This window comes from Oryctolagus cuniculus, chromosome 21 (genome assembly GCF_051225735.1).
Source record: "Oryctolagus cuniculus isolate XC-2025 breed Fujian yellow rabbit chromosome 21, ASM5122573v1, whole genome shotgun sequence".
Taxonomy (NCBI): domain Eukaryota; kingdom Metazoa; phylum Chordata; class Mammalia; order Lagomorpha; family Leporidae; genus Oryctolagus; species Oryctolagus cuniculus.
In genome coordinates this window covers 10,704,476-10,724,806 of record NC_142887.1, presented here as the reverse complement: position 1 = coordinate 10,724,806, position 20,331 = coordinate 10,704,476, and the positions used below count along the sequence as shown (strand labels likewise).

Sequence of the window (20,331 nt, the reverse complement as noted above, 5' to 3'; positions counted from 1 at the left end):
GAGAGGAGAGGCAGAGAGGGAGAGGTCTTCTGTCTTCCTTCTTCCATCTGCTGATTGACTCCCCAGGTGGCTGCAACGGCTGTAGCTGGGCCGATCTGCAGCCAGGAGCTTCCTCTGGGTCTCCCACATGGTTGCAGGGGCCCAAGGACCTGAGCTGCCATCTACTGCTTTCTCAGGCCATAGCAGAGAGCTGGATTGGAAGTGGAGCAGTTGGGACTTGAACTGGCACCCACATGGAATGCTGGCATTGCAGGTGGTGGCTTTACCTGCTATAGCACAGCACAGGCCCCAGAGCCTATGCTTTTTATTGTTACTCTAGTTAAAGTTTCATTTCAAATGAAAATTTGGTATAATTTCAAGCTATTGAGCAAACAGAGTACATTGGTAAAATAGGAATTGTTGGTTTGCGTGTTGTATGTAATTCAATATGTTTTTATCTCTCTATAATCATAATTTAATTCCATTTGTTTTATTGGCTCAAGGGGTCTACTGACCACAGAAGTAATATGAAGACAACTCCTTATGTGTTGATTCACCCTCCAATGGCCGCCGCTGCAGCTGGCGCACCGCGCTGATCCTGGCAGGAGCCAGGAGCCAGGTGCTTTTTCCTGGTCTCCCATGGGGTGCAGGGCCCAAGCACCTGGGCCATCCTCCACTGCACTCCCTGGCCATAGCAGAGAGCTGGCCTGGAAGAGGGGCAACCGGGACAGAATCCGGCGCCCCAACCGGGACTAGAACCCGGTGTGCCGGCGCCACAAGGTGGAGGATTAGCCTATTGAGCCACGGCGCCGGCCCTCCTTATGTGTTGATATTAGTTTTTGTGATTTTGTTTTTTGAGTAACCCTTTTTATTTTCCAAGGAATTGAGTTCTATGCGACAAGATAATTTGGTCTCTAATTTTACATGTTGTCCAGGAGAGACAGTGCTTCCCGACCAAGGAAGACAATCTCAGAAACATGTGGAATGATATTGAACTGCTGACAAGTGATGATACAGGAAATGGGTACCTAACTGTGGGTTCAAGAAAAGAACATGGAACTGCTTTATATCAAGTAGATTTGCTAGTCAAGATCTCCTCTGAAAAGGTAATAATTATGACACTGTTTCAGCCACACAGTTTTTACTGAGTGCTAGTCGTCTTTGTAGCCTCTGGTTAGTGCTTTGTAGATGAATCAAAGTTCAGTCAGATTGCTGGAAATTTCCATGTAAATTGGCATCCTTTGAGGATCAGTTTTTTGTTTGTTTTTTAAAGGTTTATTTGTTTATATCAAAGGCAGAGTTAGAAGGACAGAGAGAGGGAGAGATTGTCCATCTGCTGATTAACTCCTCAAATGGCCACAACTGCTGAAGCCAGGAACCTGGAGCTTCTTCCGGGTCTCCTACATGAATGCAGAGGCTGAAGCACTTGGGCCATCTTCTGCTGCTTTTGCAGGCGCATTAGCAGGGAGCTGGATAGGAAGTGGAGCATCCAGGACTCAAACTGGCGCCTATATGGGGTGCTGGCACTGCATGCTGCAACTTAACCCGCTGTGCCACAGTGGGAACCTCAGGATCAGTCTGTCTGTCTGTCTTATTTAAAAGATTTATTTATTTATTTGAAAGTCAGAGTTACAAAGAGAGAGGAGAGGCAGAGAGAGAGAGAGAGGTCTTCCATCCGATGGTTCACTCCCTAATTGGCCGCAATGGCCAGAGCTGCGCCGATCAGGAGCCAAGAGCTTCTTCCGGGTCTCCCACACTGGTGCAGGGGCCCAAGCACTTGGGCCATCTTCTACTGCTTTCCCAGTAGAGAGCTGGATTGGAAGTAGAACAGCCAGGACTTGAACCTGCACCCATATGGGATGCTGGCATCACAGGCAGTGGCGGCTTTACCTGCTAAGCCACAGTGCCAGACCCCTGATAGGGTTTTAAAAATAGAAATTGGGCCTGTGCTGTGGCGTAGTTTGAAAGGCCGCCACCTGCAGTGCTGGCATCCCATGTGGGCGCCAGTTAAAGTACCACCTGCTCCTCTTCTGACCCAGCTCTGTGCTATGGCCTGGGAAAGCAATAGAAGATCGCCTAAGTCCTTGGGCTCTACACCTGTGTGGGAAGACCTGAAGGAAGCTCCTGGCTCCTGGCTTCAGATCAGCTCAGCTCTGGCCGTTGTGTCATTGGGGGAGTGAACCAGGGGAACGGAAGACCTCTCTCTCTCTCTCTCTCTGTAACTCTTTCAAATAAATTTTAAAAAGTAAAATAATTCTTTAAAAAAAAGAAATTATTCCTTTATGGAGTGTTAAACTTGCATCCATTGAACTATATGCCTTTAGCCTACCATACATAAATCACATGACATATAAATACTATTTTATTAGTAGTATGGAAAAAATAACGAAAAGCATTTTCTCATTAAAGTACTTGTGGCATACTTTACATTTTTGGCTTTTCGTTATTTTTTAATAGTACCAGGAGCCTTAATATGTGGACCCCACCTGACCTCTGAGGGCTCCTGTGGGAAAAATTTGTGCATGTCTTGACTTCGAATTCAGTTAAGAACTAAAATTCTGTGTTATTAGCTTGGGGAACATACCCATCAACTTATTTTTGAACGTCTATGTTTGAAGCCCTGTGCTAGGCATACATTTAGAACATCTTTTAGGATCTTAAAATTAGGCAGAGCAATAAGATATTTTTTAAAAATGTATTTATTTGGAAGGTAGAGTAACAGAGATTTTCCATCCTCTGTATCACTGTGGTCTTGACAACTGGGGCTGGGTCAGGCTAAAGCTGGGAGCCCAGAACTCCATCGAGGCTCCCATGTGCATAATAGAGACTCAAATATTTGAGCCATCATCCACTCCTTTCCAAGTGTGTTAGCAGGAAGCTGGCTCAGAAACAGAGCAGCTGGGACACAAACTGGCAAGTCTCTATGGGATGTAGGTGTCCAAACTGGCAGCTTAGCTGCTGTACTGCATGCCACGGTAAGAGGTATGGAGCTGTGCAAGTCAGTGTATGCCAATTGAATGGTACAGCTACTGACTGCTGTAGCAACTCGGAGGTTGGAGATCTCGCATGGGCAGTGGGACTACCCTTGTCTCGGGCTTTCAGCAAAGGAGAAGAAAGTCTAAGTGCAGGGAACGGCATGAGCAGATCCCTAGGGGATAGAGTGCAGCTACTTTACAGTGCTTTGGTCTAACTTTTCACTTCTTGAAGAAGCAGGTGAAAAGAGTAGAACAATGATCAGAATGCGGTAGAGTATTCAGGAATTACACGTGGATTAATGAAATAGGCATAAGATGTAGTTATTGGCTTATTTTTTTCAGAAAAATGTATTAAATTATAAAGTTAAAATTAAAAATTAAAATCTATAAAATTAAAAATGTATTTAGTTTATTAAAAGTTTGTTAACATTTATTGAGCAAATGTCATGTGCAAGACTGTTACATTAATTAATTAAATCTCTGTACAGGTGAATGTTGTGGGTATTGTTGTTTTTAAAATTTATTTACTTATTTATTTGAAAGAATGACAGAGAAAGAAAGAGATCCTCCATCTGCTAGTTCACTCCCTAGATGCCCACAATAGTCAGTGCTGGTCCAGGTGGTAGCAAGATTCACTTTGTCTGGAGCTCCCATGTGGGTGATTTGGGCCATCATCTGCTGCCTCCCAGGTGTATCAATAGGAAGCTAGATCTGAAGCAGAGTACCTAGGACTCAGACTGGCACTCCAGTATGGAACGCTGGTGTCCCAAGTGGCCACGTAACCTTTTGTGCCACAACACCTGCCCCTGTGGGTATTATTATTTTTAAAGATTTTATTTATTTATTTGAGAGGTAGAGTTACAGATAGTGAAAGGAAGAGACAGAGAGATCTTCCTTTCTGTTGGTTCACTCCCCAAATGGCCGCAATGGCTGGAGCTGTGTGGATCAGGAGCCAGGAGTTTCCCTGTCTCGCACGCAGGTGCAGGGGCCCAAGGACTTGGGCCATCTATTGCTTTCCCAGGTCATAGCAGAGAGCTGGATTGGAAGAAGAGCAGCCGGGACTAGAACGGGTGCCCATATGAGATGCCAGCACCGCAGGCAGAGAATTAACCTACTGCACCACGGCACTGGCCCCTGTGGGTATTATTGTTCCTGTTTTACAGAGAGTCAGTTAAGGCATTGGCCCAATCCCTCAGCCCGTAAGCAGCTGAGCTTTTCTGAAACTTTAAGGTATCTAACTACAGGGTAGATGCATGGGGAAGCTCTAATTATCAGAAGCTGAATGCTGAAGACTCAGATTTGCGCTGTATACCTGTTTGTTTTTTAACTGTTTTTTCAAATATCTGTCAATTCATTTGAAAGGCAGAGCTACAGAGAGAGAGATCTTCTGTCCACTGGCCACTCTCCAAATGGCTGCAACAGCTGGAGCTAGGCTAGTCCAGTCCAAAGCCAGGAGTCAAGAGCTTCTCAGGGTCTTCCTGGTGGGCGGCAGGGGCCCAAGGATTTGGGCCATCTCCCACTGCCCTCCAGGTACACTATCAGTGTACCTGGAGCTAGACTGGAAGTGAAGCAAAGGAGAAGAAAGTCTAAGTGCAAGGAATGGCATGAGCAGATCCCTAGGGGATAGAGTGCAGCTACTTTACAGTGCTTTGGTCTAACTTTTCACTTCTTGGAGAAGCAGGTGAAAAGAGTAGAACAATGATCAGAATGCGGTAGAGTATTCAGGAATTACACGTGGATTAATGAAATAGGCATAAGATGTAGCAGCAGGGACCTGAACCAGCACCCAGATGGGATGCTGGCATTGCAGGTGGTAGCTTTATCCACTACGCCACAATGCAGGCCTGTTTTGTAACTTTTTATTTAGTTGATTCATCTAGTTGATGGGCAGAGAGAGCTCTTTTGCATCTGCTAGTTCATTCCAGAAGTGCATTTGATGACTAGGGCTGAGCCAAGGCTGAAGCCAGGGGCTGGGAACCTCATCCATGTCTTTCACATGGGTGTCAGGGACCCAGCTGCTTGAGCCATCACCTGTTATCTCCCAGGGTGCGCGTGAGCAAGAAGGTGGAGTAGGCACACAGAGGCAGGTATTGAACCTAGGCAGTGTGGTATGGAATGTGGGTGTCTTCACCACTAAGCCAAATGCCCACCCACCCCCCCCATTATGTTTTTTAAAACGTTGACTTAGTTGCTAATATTGAAAAATGAGAAGTGGGAGGGCCACTGTTTGTAACGCTAGCATCCCATATCAGAACGCCAGTTTGAGTCCTACCTACTCCACTTCCTATCCAGCTTCCTGCTAATGCACTTGGGAAGGCAGCAGAAGATGGTACAAGTACCTAGGCCCCTGCTACCCATGGATGGAGTTCCTGGTCCAGACCTGACTGTTGGGACAGACAATCTCTCTATCCCTGTCTTTCCCTCTCTCGTTCTGCCTTGCAAATAAATCTTCAAAAAAAAAAAAAAAAAAAAAATCAAGGGTGGGTATTGTGACACAGCAGGTTAAGTCCATGTGTGGATACCTGCATTCCATATCAGAATACCTGGTTTGAGTTTTGACTACTGTGTGCTTCTGATCCAGCTTCCTGCTAATGCACCTGAGAGGCTGCAGATGATGGCCAAGTTGCTGGGTCCCTGCCACCCATGTGGGAGACCCAGATGGATTTGCTGACTCCCATCTTTGGCCCCTGGCTATTACGGTCATTTGGGGAGTGAACCAGTAGGTCAGAGATCTCTGTCTTTCCCTCTGCCTTCCAAATAAATAAATACATCTACCTTAAAAAATAAGATAAAACTCACACATTTTACATAAAGATTCAGCTTTTCCTGACAAATTAGAAGGGTGGTCGTGTCAGTGTGTTTCCTTGGGCTGGTGTTACAGATCCTGCTCTCTTTGATTTCTCTGGGGACATTTCTCCTCCACCTCATAGTTCACCAGGGTGCTGCTTGCTAGCACGTCCATGACAGAGACTTTAGGCTGGTCTTGGTTCATTTACATATTATTATTATTATTTTATTTATTTGACAGGTAGAGTTATAGACAGAGAAAGAGACAGAGAGAAAGGTCTTCCTTCCATTGGTTCAACCCCTAAATGGCCACTATGGCCGGCCCTGCTCCCATCCGAAGGCAGGAGCCACGTGCTCCTTCCTGGTCTCCCATGCGGGTGCAGGCGCTCAAGCACTTGGGCCATCCTCCACTGCCCTCCCGGGCCACAGCAGAGAGCTGGACTGGAAGAGGAGCAACCGGGACTAGAACCCAGTGCCCATATGGGATGCCGGCACCGCAGGCGGAGGATTAACCAAGTGAGCCACAGCGCTCTCCCCTCATTTACTTATTAACATCTGGTTCCTATAGCTCAAATATGGCCCTTAGGAAGCAAGGATATGTGCATGGAAATCTTTTGCCCTTTCCAATCCATCCCAGACTCTTTCCCGGCTTAGGATCCTGGAGAGATTTAAGATATGTCATGTAAAGAAAAACTTGATAATTACACTGAAAGGAAAAAGGTCTGTCAAGTCAAGTTTTAAAATTTGGTGTTTGGGACTGTGATACTTTTTTTTTTTTTTTTTTTTGACAGGCAGAGTGGACAGTGAGAGAGAGACAGAGAGAAAGGTCTTCCTTTGCCGTTGGTTCACCCTCCAATGGCTGCCGCGGCCGGCGCACCGCGCTGATCCGATGGCAGGAGCCAGGAGCCAGGTGCTTTTCCTGGTCTCCCATGGGGTGCAGGGCCCAAGCACCTGGGCCATCCTCCACTGCACTCCCTGGCCACAGCAGAGGGCTGGCCTGGAAGAGGGGCAACCGGAACAGAATCCGGCGCCCCGACCAGGACTAGAACCCAGTGTGCCGGTGCCGCTAGGCGGAGGATTAGCCTAGTGAGCCACGGCGCCAGCTCTGGGACTGTGATACTATTGATAACTGTTGGTAAACTTGTATAAAATGCTTTAATTTCAGTCATATTCTCCCCCCTCCCCCCAGGCTTCATTGAATCCAAAGATACAAGCGTGCAGCTTAAGTGATGGGTTTATTATTGTGGCAGACCAATCAGTGATACTGCTTGACAATATCTGTCGATCCCTTCAATTGCATCTTATATTTGGTGAGTTTGGTGTCATGAAATGAAATAAATTAGAAATCAACTATATCTTACTACCAAATTATGCTGTATTACCTTTTCTTTTCTCTGTTGTTCCTAAGAATCAAAATTAGACTAATTTCAAGAAAAAAGTTCTTTTTTTATGTTGGGCTCTAGACTCAAAGGATACTAAGATGAACGATCCTTTCTTTCAGTATGTCCAAGGAGAAACCTGTAAGTAGAGCAATAATACAGTTACTTGCAAGGTTTTTGAGTTAGAATTCTGAACATTTGAGCCCACTTGTCTTCAGGTTCCTCAATCTTGTATATAAATTAAAATCGATACATATTGAATACTTGTAGAATGTATAGCACTGTAAAAATCTTTTGAAATACTTAGTAACTATTTCTTCAGTGATTAAAGGGTTTGCTTTAAGTCCATATAGACCTGGACTTAAGTGTGAATTAAGAAAATCAGTGATTGTGCTGAAATTAGCTTTCTCATAATGTGTTGTGTGTGTGTGTGTGTGTGTGTGTGTGTTTTTTTTTTTAAGATTTACTTTATTGGGGCTGGCACTGTGGCGTGATGGGTAAAGCCACCACCAGCAGTGTCAGCATCCCATATGGATGCTGATTTGAGTTCTGGCTGCTCTACTTCCGATACAGCTCTCTGCTGTGGCCTGGGAGAGCAGTAGAACATGGCCTAAGTCCTTAAGTCCCTGAACCCAGTCTGAAGAAGCTCCTGGCTTCAGATCTGCCCAGCTCCAGCTGTGGCATCCAATTGGAGAGTGAAGCAGCAGATGGAAGCTCTCTCTCTCTCTCTCTCTCTCTCTGCCTCTGCCTCTCTGTAACTCTGCTTTCAAATAGTAAATCTTTTTTTTTTTTTTTTTTTTTTTTTTTTGACAGGCAGAGTGGACAGTGAGAGAGAGAGACAGAGAGAAAGGTCTTCCTTTGCCGTTGGTTCACCCTCCAGTGGCCGCCGCGGCCGGTGCACTGCGGCCAGCACACCGCGCTGATCCGATGGCAGGAGCCAGGTACTTATCCTGGTCTCCCATGGGGTGCAGGGCCCAAGTACTTGGGCCATCCTCCACTGCACTCCCGGGCCACAGCAGAGAGCTGGCCTGGAAGAGGGGCAACCGGGACAGAATCCAGCGCCCCAACTGGGACTAGAACCCGGTGTGCCGGCGCTGCAAGGCGGAGGATTAGCCTAGTGAGTCGCGGTGCTGGCTGTCAAAATAGTAAATCTTTAAAGTAAATCTTTATTTAAAAAATTAAAAAATTTTTTTAGGCCGGCGCCGCGGCTCACTAGGCTAATCCTCCGCCTAGCGGCGCCGGCACACCGGGTTCTAGTCCCGGTTGGGGCGCCGGATTCTGTCCCGGTTGCCCCTCTTCCAGGCCAGCTCTCTGCTGTGGCCCGGGAGTGCAGTGGAGGATGGCCCAGGTGCTTGGGCCCTGCACCCCATGGGAGACCAGGAAAAGCACCTGGATCCTGGCTCCTGCCATCGGATCAGCGCGGTGCGCCGGCTGCAGCGCAGCGGCCATTGGAGGGTGAACCAACGGCAAAGGAAGACCTTTCTCTCTCTGTCTCTCTCTCTCACTGTCCACTCTGCCTGTCAAAAAATAAAAATAAAAAAAAAATAAAACAAACAAAACAAAACAAAAATTAAAAAAATTTTTTTAAAATTTATTTGAAAGGCAGAGTTACAGAGAGAGGGAGGGAGACAGAAAACGAGGTCTTCCATCCGCTGATTCACTCACCAATGGCTTCATCGGCTAGAGATAGGCTGATCAGGAGCTAGGAGTTCCATTTGGGTCTCCCACATGGGTTGCAGGGGCCCAAGCACTTGGGCCATTCTCCACTGTTTCCTAGGCATGTTAGAAGTAAGCTGGATTGGAAGTGGAGCAGCCAGGACAACTGGTGCCCATATGGGATACTGTTAGCGCTGATGGGGGTTTAACCCGTTAAGCCACCACACTGGCCCCATTTCAACATATTTTTTTTAAGATTCCTCAAGTGCATGGATTTCAATACTTTTCACCAAAATAAGTACCTTTTAGTTACATTTTCCACAAACTTTTTGAAGTGTACTTTTGTTAGTGTAAGAACAGCTAGAAAGGAATCAGGTGTACATTTGAGAACTTGTCTTGAGCACAGTATGGAAGCAAGAAATGCACATTTTGTGGAATTTTAATGTATCCACACTGATCGATCTACAAGATTCAGTTTTCATCTATGAAGTAGTGGACAGTTGTAACCTATAGTGGTTCTGTGTCACGGTGGTTTTTTAATGATTTCAGCTCACGAGCTGGTTATATGTGATTGTTTTTGTCTCAGTCTTTCCCCTCTCTGCGTCCATTTCAGTCACTGGTTTTCTGGCCAGCGCATAAATGCAGATGTTACCCTGCTTGAGCTGTGTGTACTTCAGGGAACGTTCTTCCTCTTTATCCCCGCAGTTAACTTCCTCACTCCTTCAAGTCGTCTCTGAGCACCTTAATCAATATTGCAAAATATGTGGTACTTTGGTGTTTTCTGGCCCTGTTCTCCTTTTTTCTTTTTGCAGAATATTTATCACCTACTTGCACATTTTATATTGGTTTATTATGCTAATTGCTTATCATCTGTTTTTGTTTTAGAGCTTGAGCTCCATGATGATGAGAATTTTTGTTACCATGCTCAGCTACACCTAAAAGGCCTTTCTCAGTGCTTATTGTGTAAATGCCTGGTGAAATATTTGCTGACTTGAATACAAGTCAGTAGACTTTTTTTTTTTTAAGATTTATTTATTTGAAAGAGTTTCAGAGAGAGCTCACTCTCATCTTCTGGTTCATTCCCTAAATGGCTGCAATGGCTAGGGCTGGGCTGATCAGGAGCCAAGAGCTTCATCCAGGTCTCCTACATGGGTGCAGGGGCCCAAGTACCTGGGCCATCTTCCACTGCCTTCCCAGGCAAATTAGCACGAGCTGGATCAGAAGTGGAGTAGCTGAGATTTGAACTGGTGCTCATTGTAAGCAGCAGCTCTAACTGTTGTGCCACAGTGCTGCCTCAGTAGCATTCTTTTTCAATTTTATCATGATTTTTTTGACATACTTAGAAGCAGCTTAAATCATTGGCTTTCTAAAGCCAAAGGTTGTTTTGTTTTTGTATTGGAAATAAATGTTTTCAAAGGAAGTTTGTAATTTTATTTGAAATTTTCAGATACTGAAGTGGATGTAGTTGGTCTATGTCAAGAAGGTAAATTTCTTTTGGTTGGGGAGAGAAGTGGCAACTTACATCTTATTCATGTGACATCAAAGCAAACATTACTCACCAATGTAAGTACTTGGTATATTTTTCATTTTCATTATCTAAATCCTAAATAATCTGATAGACAACTACAACACTAGCAAATCATTGTGTTTTAAATTAAAGAATAATGTTTCTTTATGCTGTTTAGAAATCATGCTTTAGAAACATGGAATAAATGCAGAAATGAAAAATGAAGCTTTGGAAGTATTTGGATTGCTTGTCCAAAACAGGTTTCCATTTTAAATCTCAAATATTGGGATAGAGGCAGAATTATTGCTAATGATATTTGATAACTCTAGGCTTTAAAGTATATATTTTTTTAAAGATTTATTTTATTTATTTGAAAGGTAGAGTTACAGAGAGAGGTAGAGACAGAGAGAGAACTCTTCCATCTGCTGGTTCACTTCCCAAATGGCCTCAACAGCCAGTGCTGGGCCTATCCAAAGCCAGGAGCCAGGAGCTTCAACGACTTGGGCCACTGCTTTATCAGGCACATGAGCAGGGAGCTGGATTGGAAGTGGACCTGTCAGGACTGAAACCGGCAGCAATATGGGATGCTGGTGCTGCAGGCTGGGGCTTTAACCTGGTGTGCCACAGCGCCGGCCTCTAGAATATACTTCTTGTTTGTATCTTTTCTGAGTTTAATCTTTTCATCTGAAATTAATTTACAACTAGGCTTTTGTTCAGAAAGCTAATGATGAAAACCAGCGTACTTACCGGAACCTTATTATTGAGAAAGATGGTTCAAATGAAGGTAAGTTTTCTTGAATGTTTTTTGAATGGCATCTGACAAAAAGTCAGAAATTCAAATTTGTGCTAATAAGTATCACTTCACTGCTCTGCTGCCTATCTTCTTTTGGTTTTCAATTGATGCAGTTAATATTATGTGAAAAGTTTTTGGTTTTAGCTTTTTTTAGAAGTTTAAATGTATACATTTCCTAAATATAATATTCTAGATTAAAATTTACAGACTTATTTTTTTATTTTTTATTTATTTTTTTGACAGGCAGAGTGGACAGTGAGAGAGAGAGAGACAGAGAAAGGTCTTCCTTTGCTGTTGGTTCACCTTTCAATGTCCGCTGCGGCTGGCGCGCTGCAGCTATTTTTAATTTTTTAAATTTATTTGAAAGGCGGTTACACAGAGAGAGAAGGAGAGGCAGAGAGAGAGAGGTCTACCATCTACTGAGTTACCCCCCAATTGGCTACAATAGCTGGAGCTGTGCTGATCTGAAGCCAGGAGCTTCTTCCAGGTCACCCACATGGGTGCAGGGGCCCAAGAACTTGGGCCATCTTCTACTGCTTTCCCAGGCCATAGCAGAGAGCTGGATTGGAAGTGGAGCAGGGGGGACTCGAACCGGCACCCATGGAATGCTGCACTGCAGGCTGTGGCTTTACCTGCTATGCCACAGCACCAACCCCATTATTTTATTTTTTTAAAGATTTATTTATTTATTTGAAAGTGAAAGAGAGACAGAAAAATTTCTGTATGCTGGTTTGTGCCCCAGAAGGTGGCAGTAGCCAGCATTGGGTTAGACCAAAGCCAGGAGCTTCATCCAAGTCCTCCATGTGGATGTAGCAGCCCAAACACCAAGGCCATCTTTCTCTGCTTTTCCCAAGCCATCAGCAAGGAGCTGGATAGGAAGTGGAGCAGCCAGGACTCTTAACTGGTGCCCATATGGCATGCCAGCTCTGCAGGTGGCAGCTTTATTTGCTGTGACACAATGCCGGCCCCAAAACTTGTATGTTTGATGTCACCAAAGAGACACTATATTCTTTTAAAAGTTTTTGTGGCTTTTAATATATTTATATTTTTGTAGGTTTCAGCATATTTATATTTTGGTTGAAACAAATGTTAGCTGAAGTAATTTATTTTGGCATATCTGAGAGTTTTTTTCTGGAAAGTGATTTTTATTTTTAAAAAATGTTATTTATTTATTTGAGAGATAGAGTTACAGACAGTGAGATGGAGAGACAGAGAGAAAGGTCTTCCTTCTGTTGGTTCACTCCCTAAATGGCTGCAATGGCTGGAGCTGTGCCAATCAGGAGCCAGGAACCAGGAGCTTCTTCCTGGTCTCCCCTGTGGGTGCAGGGGCCCAAGGAGTTGGGCCATCTTCTTTTGCTTTCCCAGGCCACAGCAGAGAGCTGAATTGGAAGAGGAGCAGCTGGGACTAGAACTGGCAACCATATAGGATGCCAGGGCCACAGGGGGAGGATTAACCTACTGCGCCATGGCGCCGGCCTCTTTTTTTTTTAATTTTATTTATTTGAGAGAGTGCATGCTCCCCCCATCCACTGGCTTACTCCCCAGATGTCCCCAACAGTCTGGGCTGGGTTGTTTCCTGGAGCCAGGAACTCAATCCAGGTCTCCCACATGTGTGGCAGCAGCCCAGCCTCTGAGCCGTTGCTGCTGCTTCCTGGAATCTGCTTCAGCAAAGGGATTGAACCTGGAGCCAGAGTTGAGTATCAACTGCAGTATTCAGCATTGGGGTGGGGTTGTCTTAACTACCAGGCTAAGTACCTACCCTAAGCTTTTTTTAAAAAAAAAAAAAAGTTCCAAAGAGGTTAACATTGTTTTTTCAAATAACGTACTAGTTCTTTATAATCTAAGGTTTTATTTATTTATTTATTTATTTATTTATTTGACAAGGCAGAGTGACGTTGGAGGTTCAGGGATGAGGTAGGGGGAAGTGATCATCCATCTGCTGGTTCACTCTGCAAATGTCCTGTGGCCAGGGTGAAGCCAGGAGCCAGGGACTGCATCCCTGTCTCTCACATGGGTGCAGGGGCCTAAGTACTTGGATCATCAAGTGCTGCTTTCGCAGTCACATAAGCAGGGAGCTGGATTGGAAGCAGAGCAGCTGGGTCTTGAACCCTAGCACTCTGATGGGATTTCAGCAATTTCACCCACTGTGCCACACACTGGCCCCATTAATTCTTTATAGATAGCTTTGTATCATTACTATATTATTTGCTTAAAATTTAAAAGAGCAGATTGATATATTTTTTAAGCTACTTCCAGATACTGGTTTAAATTTAAAAACGTGCCTTTTAAAGAAACTGATTTTGATTTTATTTTAATAGGTACCTATTATATGCTGCTTCTTACACACAATGGATTTTTTTGTATTACAAACCTTCAGCTTGTAAAAATTCAACAAGGTAAGTAATGCATTATTTTCTTTTTTTAATAAAGATTTACTTATTTGAAAGAGTGACACAGAGGAAGAGATAAAGATCTTACATCCACTGATTCATTCTTCAAATGCATGGAGCAGCCGGGGCTAGATTATGTGAAAGCCAGAAGCCAGGAACTCTGTCAGGGTCTTCCAGGTGGGTGCAGGAGCTCAAGGACTTGAACCATCTTCCACTGCTTTCCCACGCACATGACCAGGGAGCTGAATTGGAGCAGCTGGGACTTGAACGGGTGTCCTAAGCCTGTTGTACCATAGTGCTGACCCCAATAATAAATACCTTTTTGGAATGAATTGATCTAGGAGTGGAAATGATTGTGTAAGAGTTAATAAAGGGGCTGGCACTATGGTGTAGCAGGTAAAGCCACTGCCTGCAGTGCTGACATCCCATATGGTGCTGGTTCCAGTCCCGGCTGCTCCACTTCCTATCCAGCTCCCTGCTATGGCCTGGGAAAGCAGTAGAAGAGGACCCAAGTCCTTGTGCCCCTACCCCCACTTGGGAGACCCAGAAGAAGCTCCTGGCTCCTGGCTTCTGACCAGCGCAGCTCCGGCCACTTGGGGAGTGACCCTGCAGATGGAAGACCTTTCTCTGCCTCTCCTCCTCTCTCTGTAACTGTGACTTTCAAATAAATAAATAAGTATGTAAGTAAAGGAATGAACAAACGAATGAACTCTTTCAATAAATGAATGAATGAATAAATAAATAAATAAAATTAAAAAATAGAATTAATAAAGCCAAGCAACCTTGATCTGTATGTTTGTGAAATGTGTGTTGTTGACTCTGTGTTCCTCTGAGCTAGGTGACATTGAAGAATTGATTTAGGGCATGTATTCAGCAAACTGCTAGGTCCTAGGTATAACAATATTTGAAATGCATGGTTTCCCATGGTTATAAAGAAAGCTAGAGAAGTAAAATCTATTCCTAATAAAGTGAGAAGAGATGGAGACTTCAGAGTTTGAATACAAGTAGGGGTGTTGAAGCAGGGAGAAGACCCTTTAGGTAGGAAGAAACATGGAAGGGGAAGTCCAGTGAAGCATGGTGGGGTCTGCAGGGCAGCCTGGCTGGTGTCCTATTAAATATGACATGTTGACAGCGTGTATCACTGGTCGAGGACAATTTATTATGACCAGTGTCCTTTGGACTAGTCTGCGTGTGATTTTACCTTGACACGAAAGAGGTGACGTTGATGCTGTAGATTTAGTCTGCTTTCTCTTTTCATGTAGCGATCGAGGACGTAGACTTTGATACAGCAAAAAAGGTAAGAAAACCAACCACATTGTCATATTTGTTCATATTTGCTATAAAGGTAGGAGAGTATTTCTGTTTATAATTGGTCCACTGGTTGATATTTTAGAATTTACCATGATTCAACATTTTAATAATGTTTCTGTTTAAAAATGCATTTGTAACTGGTTGATGTAAACTGATTTTTATGAAGCATAAGTATGTGTATGTATTTTTACATACCCCCAAAGCATTCTCATTTTTTTAATTTTGCAGTTACAAGGACAAATCAAATCCAGTTTCATTTCTACTGAAAATTATCACACTCTTGGTTGTCTCAGTCTCGTGGCTGGAGATTTAGCAAGTGAAATTCCTGTGATAATTGGGGTAATTATTTTTATAAAATCTTATTTTTTGTTGTTTGAATTGTTTATTCCCCAAAACATTGTGATTTCGGTTAAATTAAAAATTAATTTATAGCATGTAACAGAAACAGAAATTAAAAATTTTGGTCATAAAATTAATTCAATAAGTAAACCTAGATTTGTACCTTTATTTTCCATCAGCTCTCCCTGAAATTTCTTTAAATTCTGAGTATAGACAAAAAAAGCAAAACCAAAAAATTCCACATGCAGCAGTACCTGTTACTGTGCCATTAAGTAGAAATGCAGCTACCTTGAGACACTTGAAAATTATGGTGGTCATACCAGCCAGAGGTGTGTTTGCCATTGGTGGAGAGTAGCAGTCACTACTCACTGTGCTGCTTTTTTTTGCCTTCATTTGTAAGTGATAGAAATGCTAAGTTTCAGATGAGATTAATGAAAATAAAAATGTACTTTTTTCCCCATCCAGGTTCACAGATTCCTCAAATCTTGAAATAATTCTAGTTAAAAACTTTAATTGTGTTAGAAAATGGTCCAAAAGTGTAAAAAAATCTTTTAATTTAATCGCTCCCTCATTGATTTTACATTATTCTTAGTTTTGGCCAGCTAAGCTGTTTGTAAGAGTATGTTATTAGTAAAATGGAAAGCCAGACAATATATATGGAAGAGCATAGTTCAATTCTCACCATTGAAAAGATAGCTCAAAATGTATATCTTACTGTATGATGTCTCATGTTCTATGTGGACACTTCAACAAATTCTTGGAAAAATAGAATTAAAATATGTTTATTTTAATGCAAAAAATTTGAAATCTGGCATAATTTTTTCATAATATACATTTACATGAACCTTTTGGTTTTTTTTTTAAAGATTTATTTATGGGGGCCGGCACCGCAGCTCAATAGGTTAATCCTCCACCTGCGGCGCCAGCACACGGGGTTCTAGTCCCGGTCGGGGCGCCGGATTCTATCCCGGTTGCTCCTCTTCCAGTCCAGCTGTCTGCTGTGGTCCGGGAGTGCAGTGGAGAATGGCCCAGGTGCTTGGGCCCTGCACCCGCATGGGAGACCAGGAGAAGCACCTGGCTCCTAAGGTTTTGGATCAGCGTGGTGCGCTGGCCATGGCAGCCACTGGGGAGTGAACCAACAGTACAGGAAGACCTTTCTCTCTCTCTCTCTCTCTCTCTCTCACTGTCCCCTTTGCCTGTCCAAAATTTATTTATAGGGTCTGACATTGTGGCTTAGTGGGTAAAGCCATCTCCTAGGACTCTGGAATCCCATGTGGGCATTGGTTCTAGTCCCAGCTACTCCATTTCAAATCCATCTCCTTGCTCATGGCCTAGAAAATCATCAGAAGATGGCCCACATACTTAGTCCCATTCTACCTACAGGTAGATCTGAATGAAGCTCCTGGCTCCTATTTTTGACCTGACCCAGTCCCAGCTCTTGTGACCATCGGGGGAGTGAATCAGTAGATGGAAGATCTCTTTCTCTGTCTCTGCCTCTCTTTCACTGCCTTTCAAATAAAAATAAATCTTTATTTATTCAAAAGGAGGCTGAGTGACAGAGAGAGAGAGATCTTCCATCCACTGGTTCTTTCCTCAAATGGCCAAAACAGCCAGGGCTGGGCCAAGTTGGAGCCAGGAGCCAGGAGCCAGGAACCTTATCTGGGTCTCTACATGTGTGACAGGGGCCCAAGTACTTGAGCTATTGTCTGTTGCCATCCCAGGCACATCAGCAGTGACCTAGTAGGAAGTGGGTGAGCTGGGACTGAAACTGGCACTCACAAGCAGTGGCTTAACTCACTGTGTCACAAGGCCTGTGCTTTCCATGAGCCCTTTGAAGTCTCCTCATATTCAGGGATTTCAAAATTTCTCATACTTAAATAAACTTGTCTTTAGATTCCATTTTTCTACTAACTTTTTGAAGTATCCTTATAAATCAAAAATAACATTTTATTTTTTACATATTACTTCCAATAACTCTGGTCATAATTTTCTTGAATTTGAGGGGAAAACATCAAATATTATATTCAATAGGTAGGCAGAAATTCAATATAATTACAGCATTTACAACATTTTTACTTACCAAATTTATTTTATACATCAAAGAAACTTATTTTTCCACATTGTGCATATCTAGTTTAATATTTCACTAGGGTTTTTTTTTTTTAAGATTTATTTATTTATTTGAAAAAGTGACAGAGAGAGGAGAGGCAGAGAGAGAGAGAGAGAGAGAGAGGTCTTCTATCCACTGGTATACTCCTCAATTGGCTGCAACAGATGGAGCTGCACCGATCCAAATCCAGGAGCCAGGAGCTTCTATTAGGCTTCCCATGTGAGTGCCAGGTCCCAAGCGCTTGGGCCTTCTTCTACTGCTTTCCCAGGCCATGGATCTGAAGAGGAGAAGCCGAAACTGGAACCAGCACCCATATGGGATGCCGGTGCCGCAAGTGGAAGATTAACCCAGTACACCACAGCGCTGGCCCCAGTGGTTTTCAAATATAGTGAATATTTATAGATTTTGCTTCTAAAGATTTATGGTTGTTTTAATGAAAATATTTAACAGTCAAAGAGTAAATTCATATCATAATGCTGGGAGAGATCTTAAAGTTCCCTTTGTGTCTTTAGGGGAGTTGCCTGAATGTGACTATTTCTTATGAAATATTCAAATGGGAACAGTGAATAGCAACAGTTTTTCTTTTCATTCTCTTCTGAAACTAGGAGAGGAATTGGTTGATAAAAGCTGGTTGGGCTCAAATGTGTAAGAATATTTCCAAATTAGTGATGTGTAATTTAACATGTTTCTGCTTTGGAGAAGATTCAGGTCTAAACCAAACTGTTTTGATGTTGTTATCACTCTTGTAGGGGACTGGTAATTGTGCATTATCAAAATGGGAACTAGATTCTTCCAAGAAAGGAATGACCATTAAGAACCTTACAGATGCAGAGATTATTAAAGGTAAAATAAAACTAAACTAATTATGGTAATTATTAGTTATCATTTCCATGTCAGTGTGTTTAGGCTGGTATATGGGCCATTTTACCCTACCACTCTTTATTGTTGTCATTATTTGTTTAGTTAGTTTATTTGAGAGGTGGAGAGAGGTAGACAGAGGTCTCCCATCTGCTGGTTCACTGTGCAAATGCCCGCAACAGCTGGGGCTGGGCCAGGCTGAAGCCAAGAGTCAGAGATCGAATCACTTGAGCTGTCACCTGCCACCTCCCAGGATCTGCATTGGCAGGAAGCTGGAATTGAGAGCTGGATTGAGCACAGCCATGTTAGCAGGCCAAATACCCTGGCCTCTGAACTTTTCAAAATACCCTTGAATTTGTTCTGGAGATGTTGGAAGCTGTTATTCTTCATTTTGGGGAGTTTTACATTTTATTGGTCACTTTAAAGTTGAGGCAGGAATAAATGAAAATGGGAACTTTTTATTTAAATGTAGTCCTGCCGTTGTACAAATATGTTAGTTTACTTTTTAAATATGACCCTATGTAACACTGAAATAAAATCCTTACACTTCTTCATTTCTCTTTTGTAGGTGCAGAGAAATTCCAGCTGATAGACAGTCTACTCTTTGTCCTTGATACTGATGTATGTTTCTGATTTTTCTGCTTCTGTGTTTCCACTTGATACTGTGTTTAACAAACTTATTAGCAAACTTAGAAAGATTACCACTGTCTTGGGTACTGTGCTTTATTTCAGTATAAATATGAAAAATGCATCCTGCAATATAAACTTGTAATAGACCAGTAAAGGAGATGTCTCTGTTGCAGCACGTGCTGAGTTTATGGGATAGTTTCACCCTTACTCCCGTTTGGAACTGGCCCTCTCTTCACATAGAGGATTTTCTTCTTACCACTGAAGCAGACACTCCTTCCTCAGTAACATGGTGCGTTCCACCTTCCGCTGGTCGTCATTTGCCTTCTAGCACTGGGCTTCTTGTCTGGTTTTGTTCGGGTCGTCATTTGTTATGTTTTACGTTCTAAACTACATCGTGGAACAGTGTGACAGAGCAAAGACCTATTTGTCAATTGCCAAATTCACTGGAGACAAATTGACAGCAGTACTCTCTCCAAGTGACTGTATTGTAAAGAGTGTGTCAGTCTGGGCCATGAACTTGCAGAAATAGAGTCCATTATCTTCTGTGTGAACGCAATTCAAATTCTGTGCAAGAATATCACCTTACACTCAGCTTGTATCACGGTGGGCAAAATTCATTTGATTAACTTAAGTCCTTTTTTCTCTTTTAGGCAAGGCATCACAAATCTCAAGTTAGTAGCTCTGACAAGTACAACTAATAAGGAGGTATTGGAGAACACTTTGCATGCTTGTCCACATTGTGTGTTAGAAAGCGTTTTAATACAGAAGTAGATGCTTAGTGCTCGTAGCATATTCTCAGTTCACAAGATTCTAGACAAATCAGAAATAACTCTATAGTACTCTTTTTTACCATTTTTTACAGCAGAAATAAGTCTCAACTACACTTTTTTTTTTTTATTTGACAGATAGAGTTATAGACAGTGAGAGAGACAGAGAGAAAGTCTTCCTTCTGTTGGTTCACTCCCCAAATGGCCGCAATGGCCAGAGCCCACTTTTTTTTTTTTTTTTAAGATTTGTTTTGCTTATTTGAAAGTCAAGTTACAAAGAGAGAAAGAAATCTTCCATCCACTGGTTCTCTCCCCAGATGGCTGCAACCACCGGGTCTGGGCCAGGTAGAAGCCAGGAGCCAGTAGCTTCATCTGGGTCTTCCACATGGGTATAGGAGCCCAAAGACTTGGACTGTATTCTGCTGCTTTCCCAGGTGCATTAGCAGGAAGCTGAATTGGAAGTGGAGCAGCAGGTCCTCAAACCGGCATGTGGGATGCTGGCCCCCACAGGCAGTGACCTGTAATCCATTATGCCACAATACTGGCCCCTCAGCGCTAGATTTTAAACGTGGCATTGTAGGAGTCAAAAGGGGTAGGTGTTGGGCGTTAGTAAGACACCGAGTGGAAAACCTGCGTTCCTTATCAGAGTACTTGGGTTCAAGTCCAGATTCCACTTCTGATTACAGCTTCTTGGGAGACAGCAGATAATGACTCAAGTAGTTGGGTCCCTGCCACCCAGTTGGGAGACCTGTTGGTCCCAGTTCCTGGTTGTACCCTTCCCCAGCCCCAGCTGTTGGCAGTTGGGGAGTTGACCAGTGAATGGGAGCTCTCTTTGTCTCTCTGCCTCTCA

The 20,331-nt window shown here is 43.2% G+C and overlaps 1 protein-coding gene across 1 annotated transcript in view; it reads left to right on the top strand.

Annotated features, from left to right (window-relative positions):
• The window catches only part of KNTC1 (kinetochore associated 1), a 97,666-nt gene that overhangs the window by 2,991 nt on the left and 74,344 nt on the right, over positions 1-20,331 (top strand). Inside the window, exons 2-12 of the mRNA XM_008250528.5 lie at positions 915-1,085; positions 6,931-7,051; positions 10,224-10,339; positions 10,989-11,067; positions 13,395-13,472; positions 14,729-14,763; positions 15,006-15,116; positions 17,976-18,069; positions 18,653-18,705; positions 18,888-19,003; positions 19,365-19,419. Of these exons, the coding sequence (XP_008248750.3) occupies positions 957-1,085; positions 6,931-7,051; positions 10,224-10,339; positions 10,989-11,067; positions 13,395-13,472; positions 14,729-14,763; positions 15,006-15,116; positions 17,976-18,069; positions 18,653-18,705; positions 18,888-19,003; positions 19,365-19,419 (987 nt within the window). The 5' untranslated portion in view covers positions 915-956. The remainder of the gene's footprint in view (positions 1-914; positions 1,086-6,930; positions 7,052-10,223; positions 10,340-10,988; positions 11,068-13,394; positions 13,473-14,728; positions 14,764-15,005; positions 15,117-17,975; positions 18,070-18,652; positions 18,706-18,887; positions 19,004-19,364; positions 19,420-20,331) is intronic.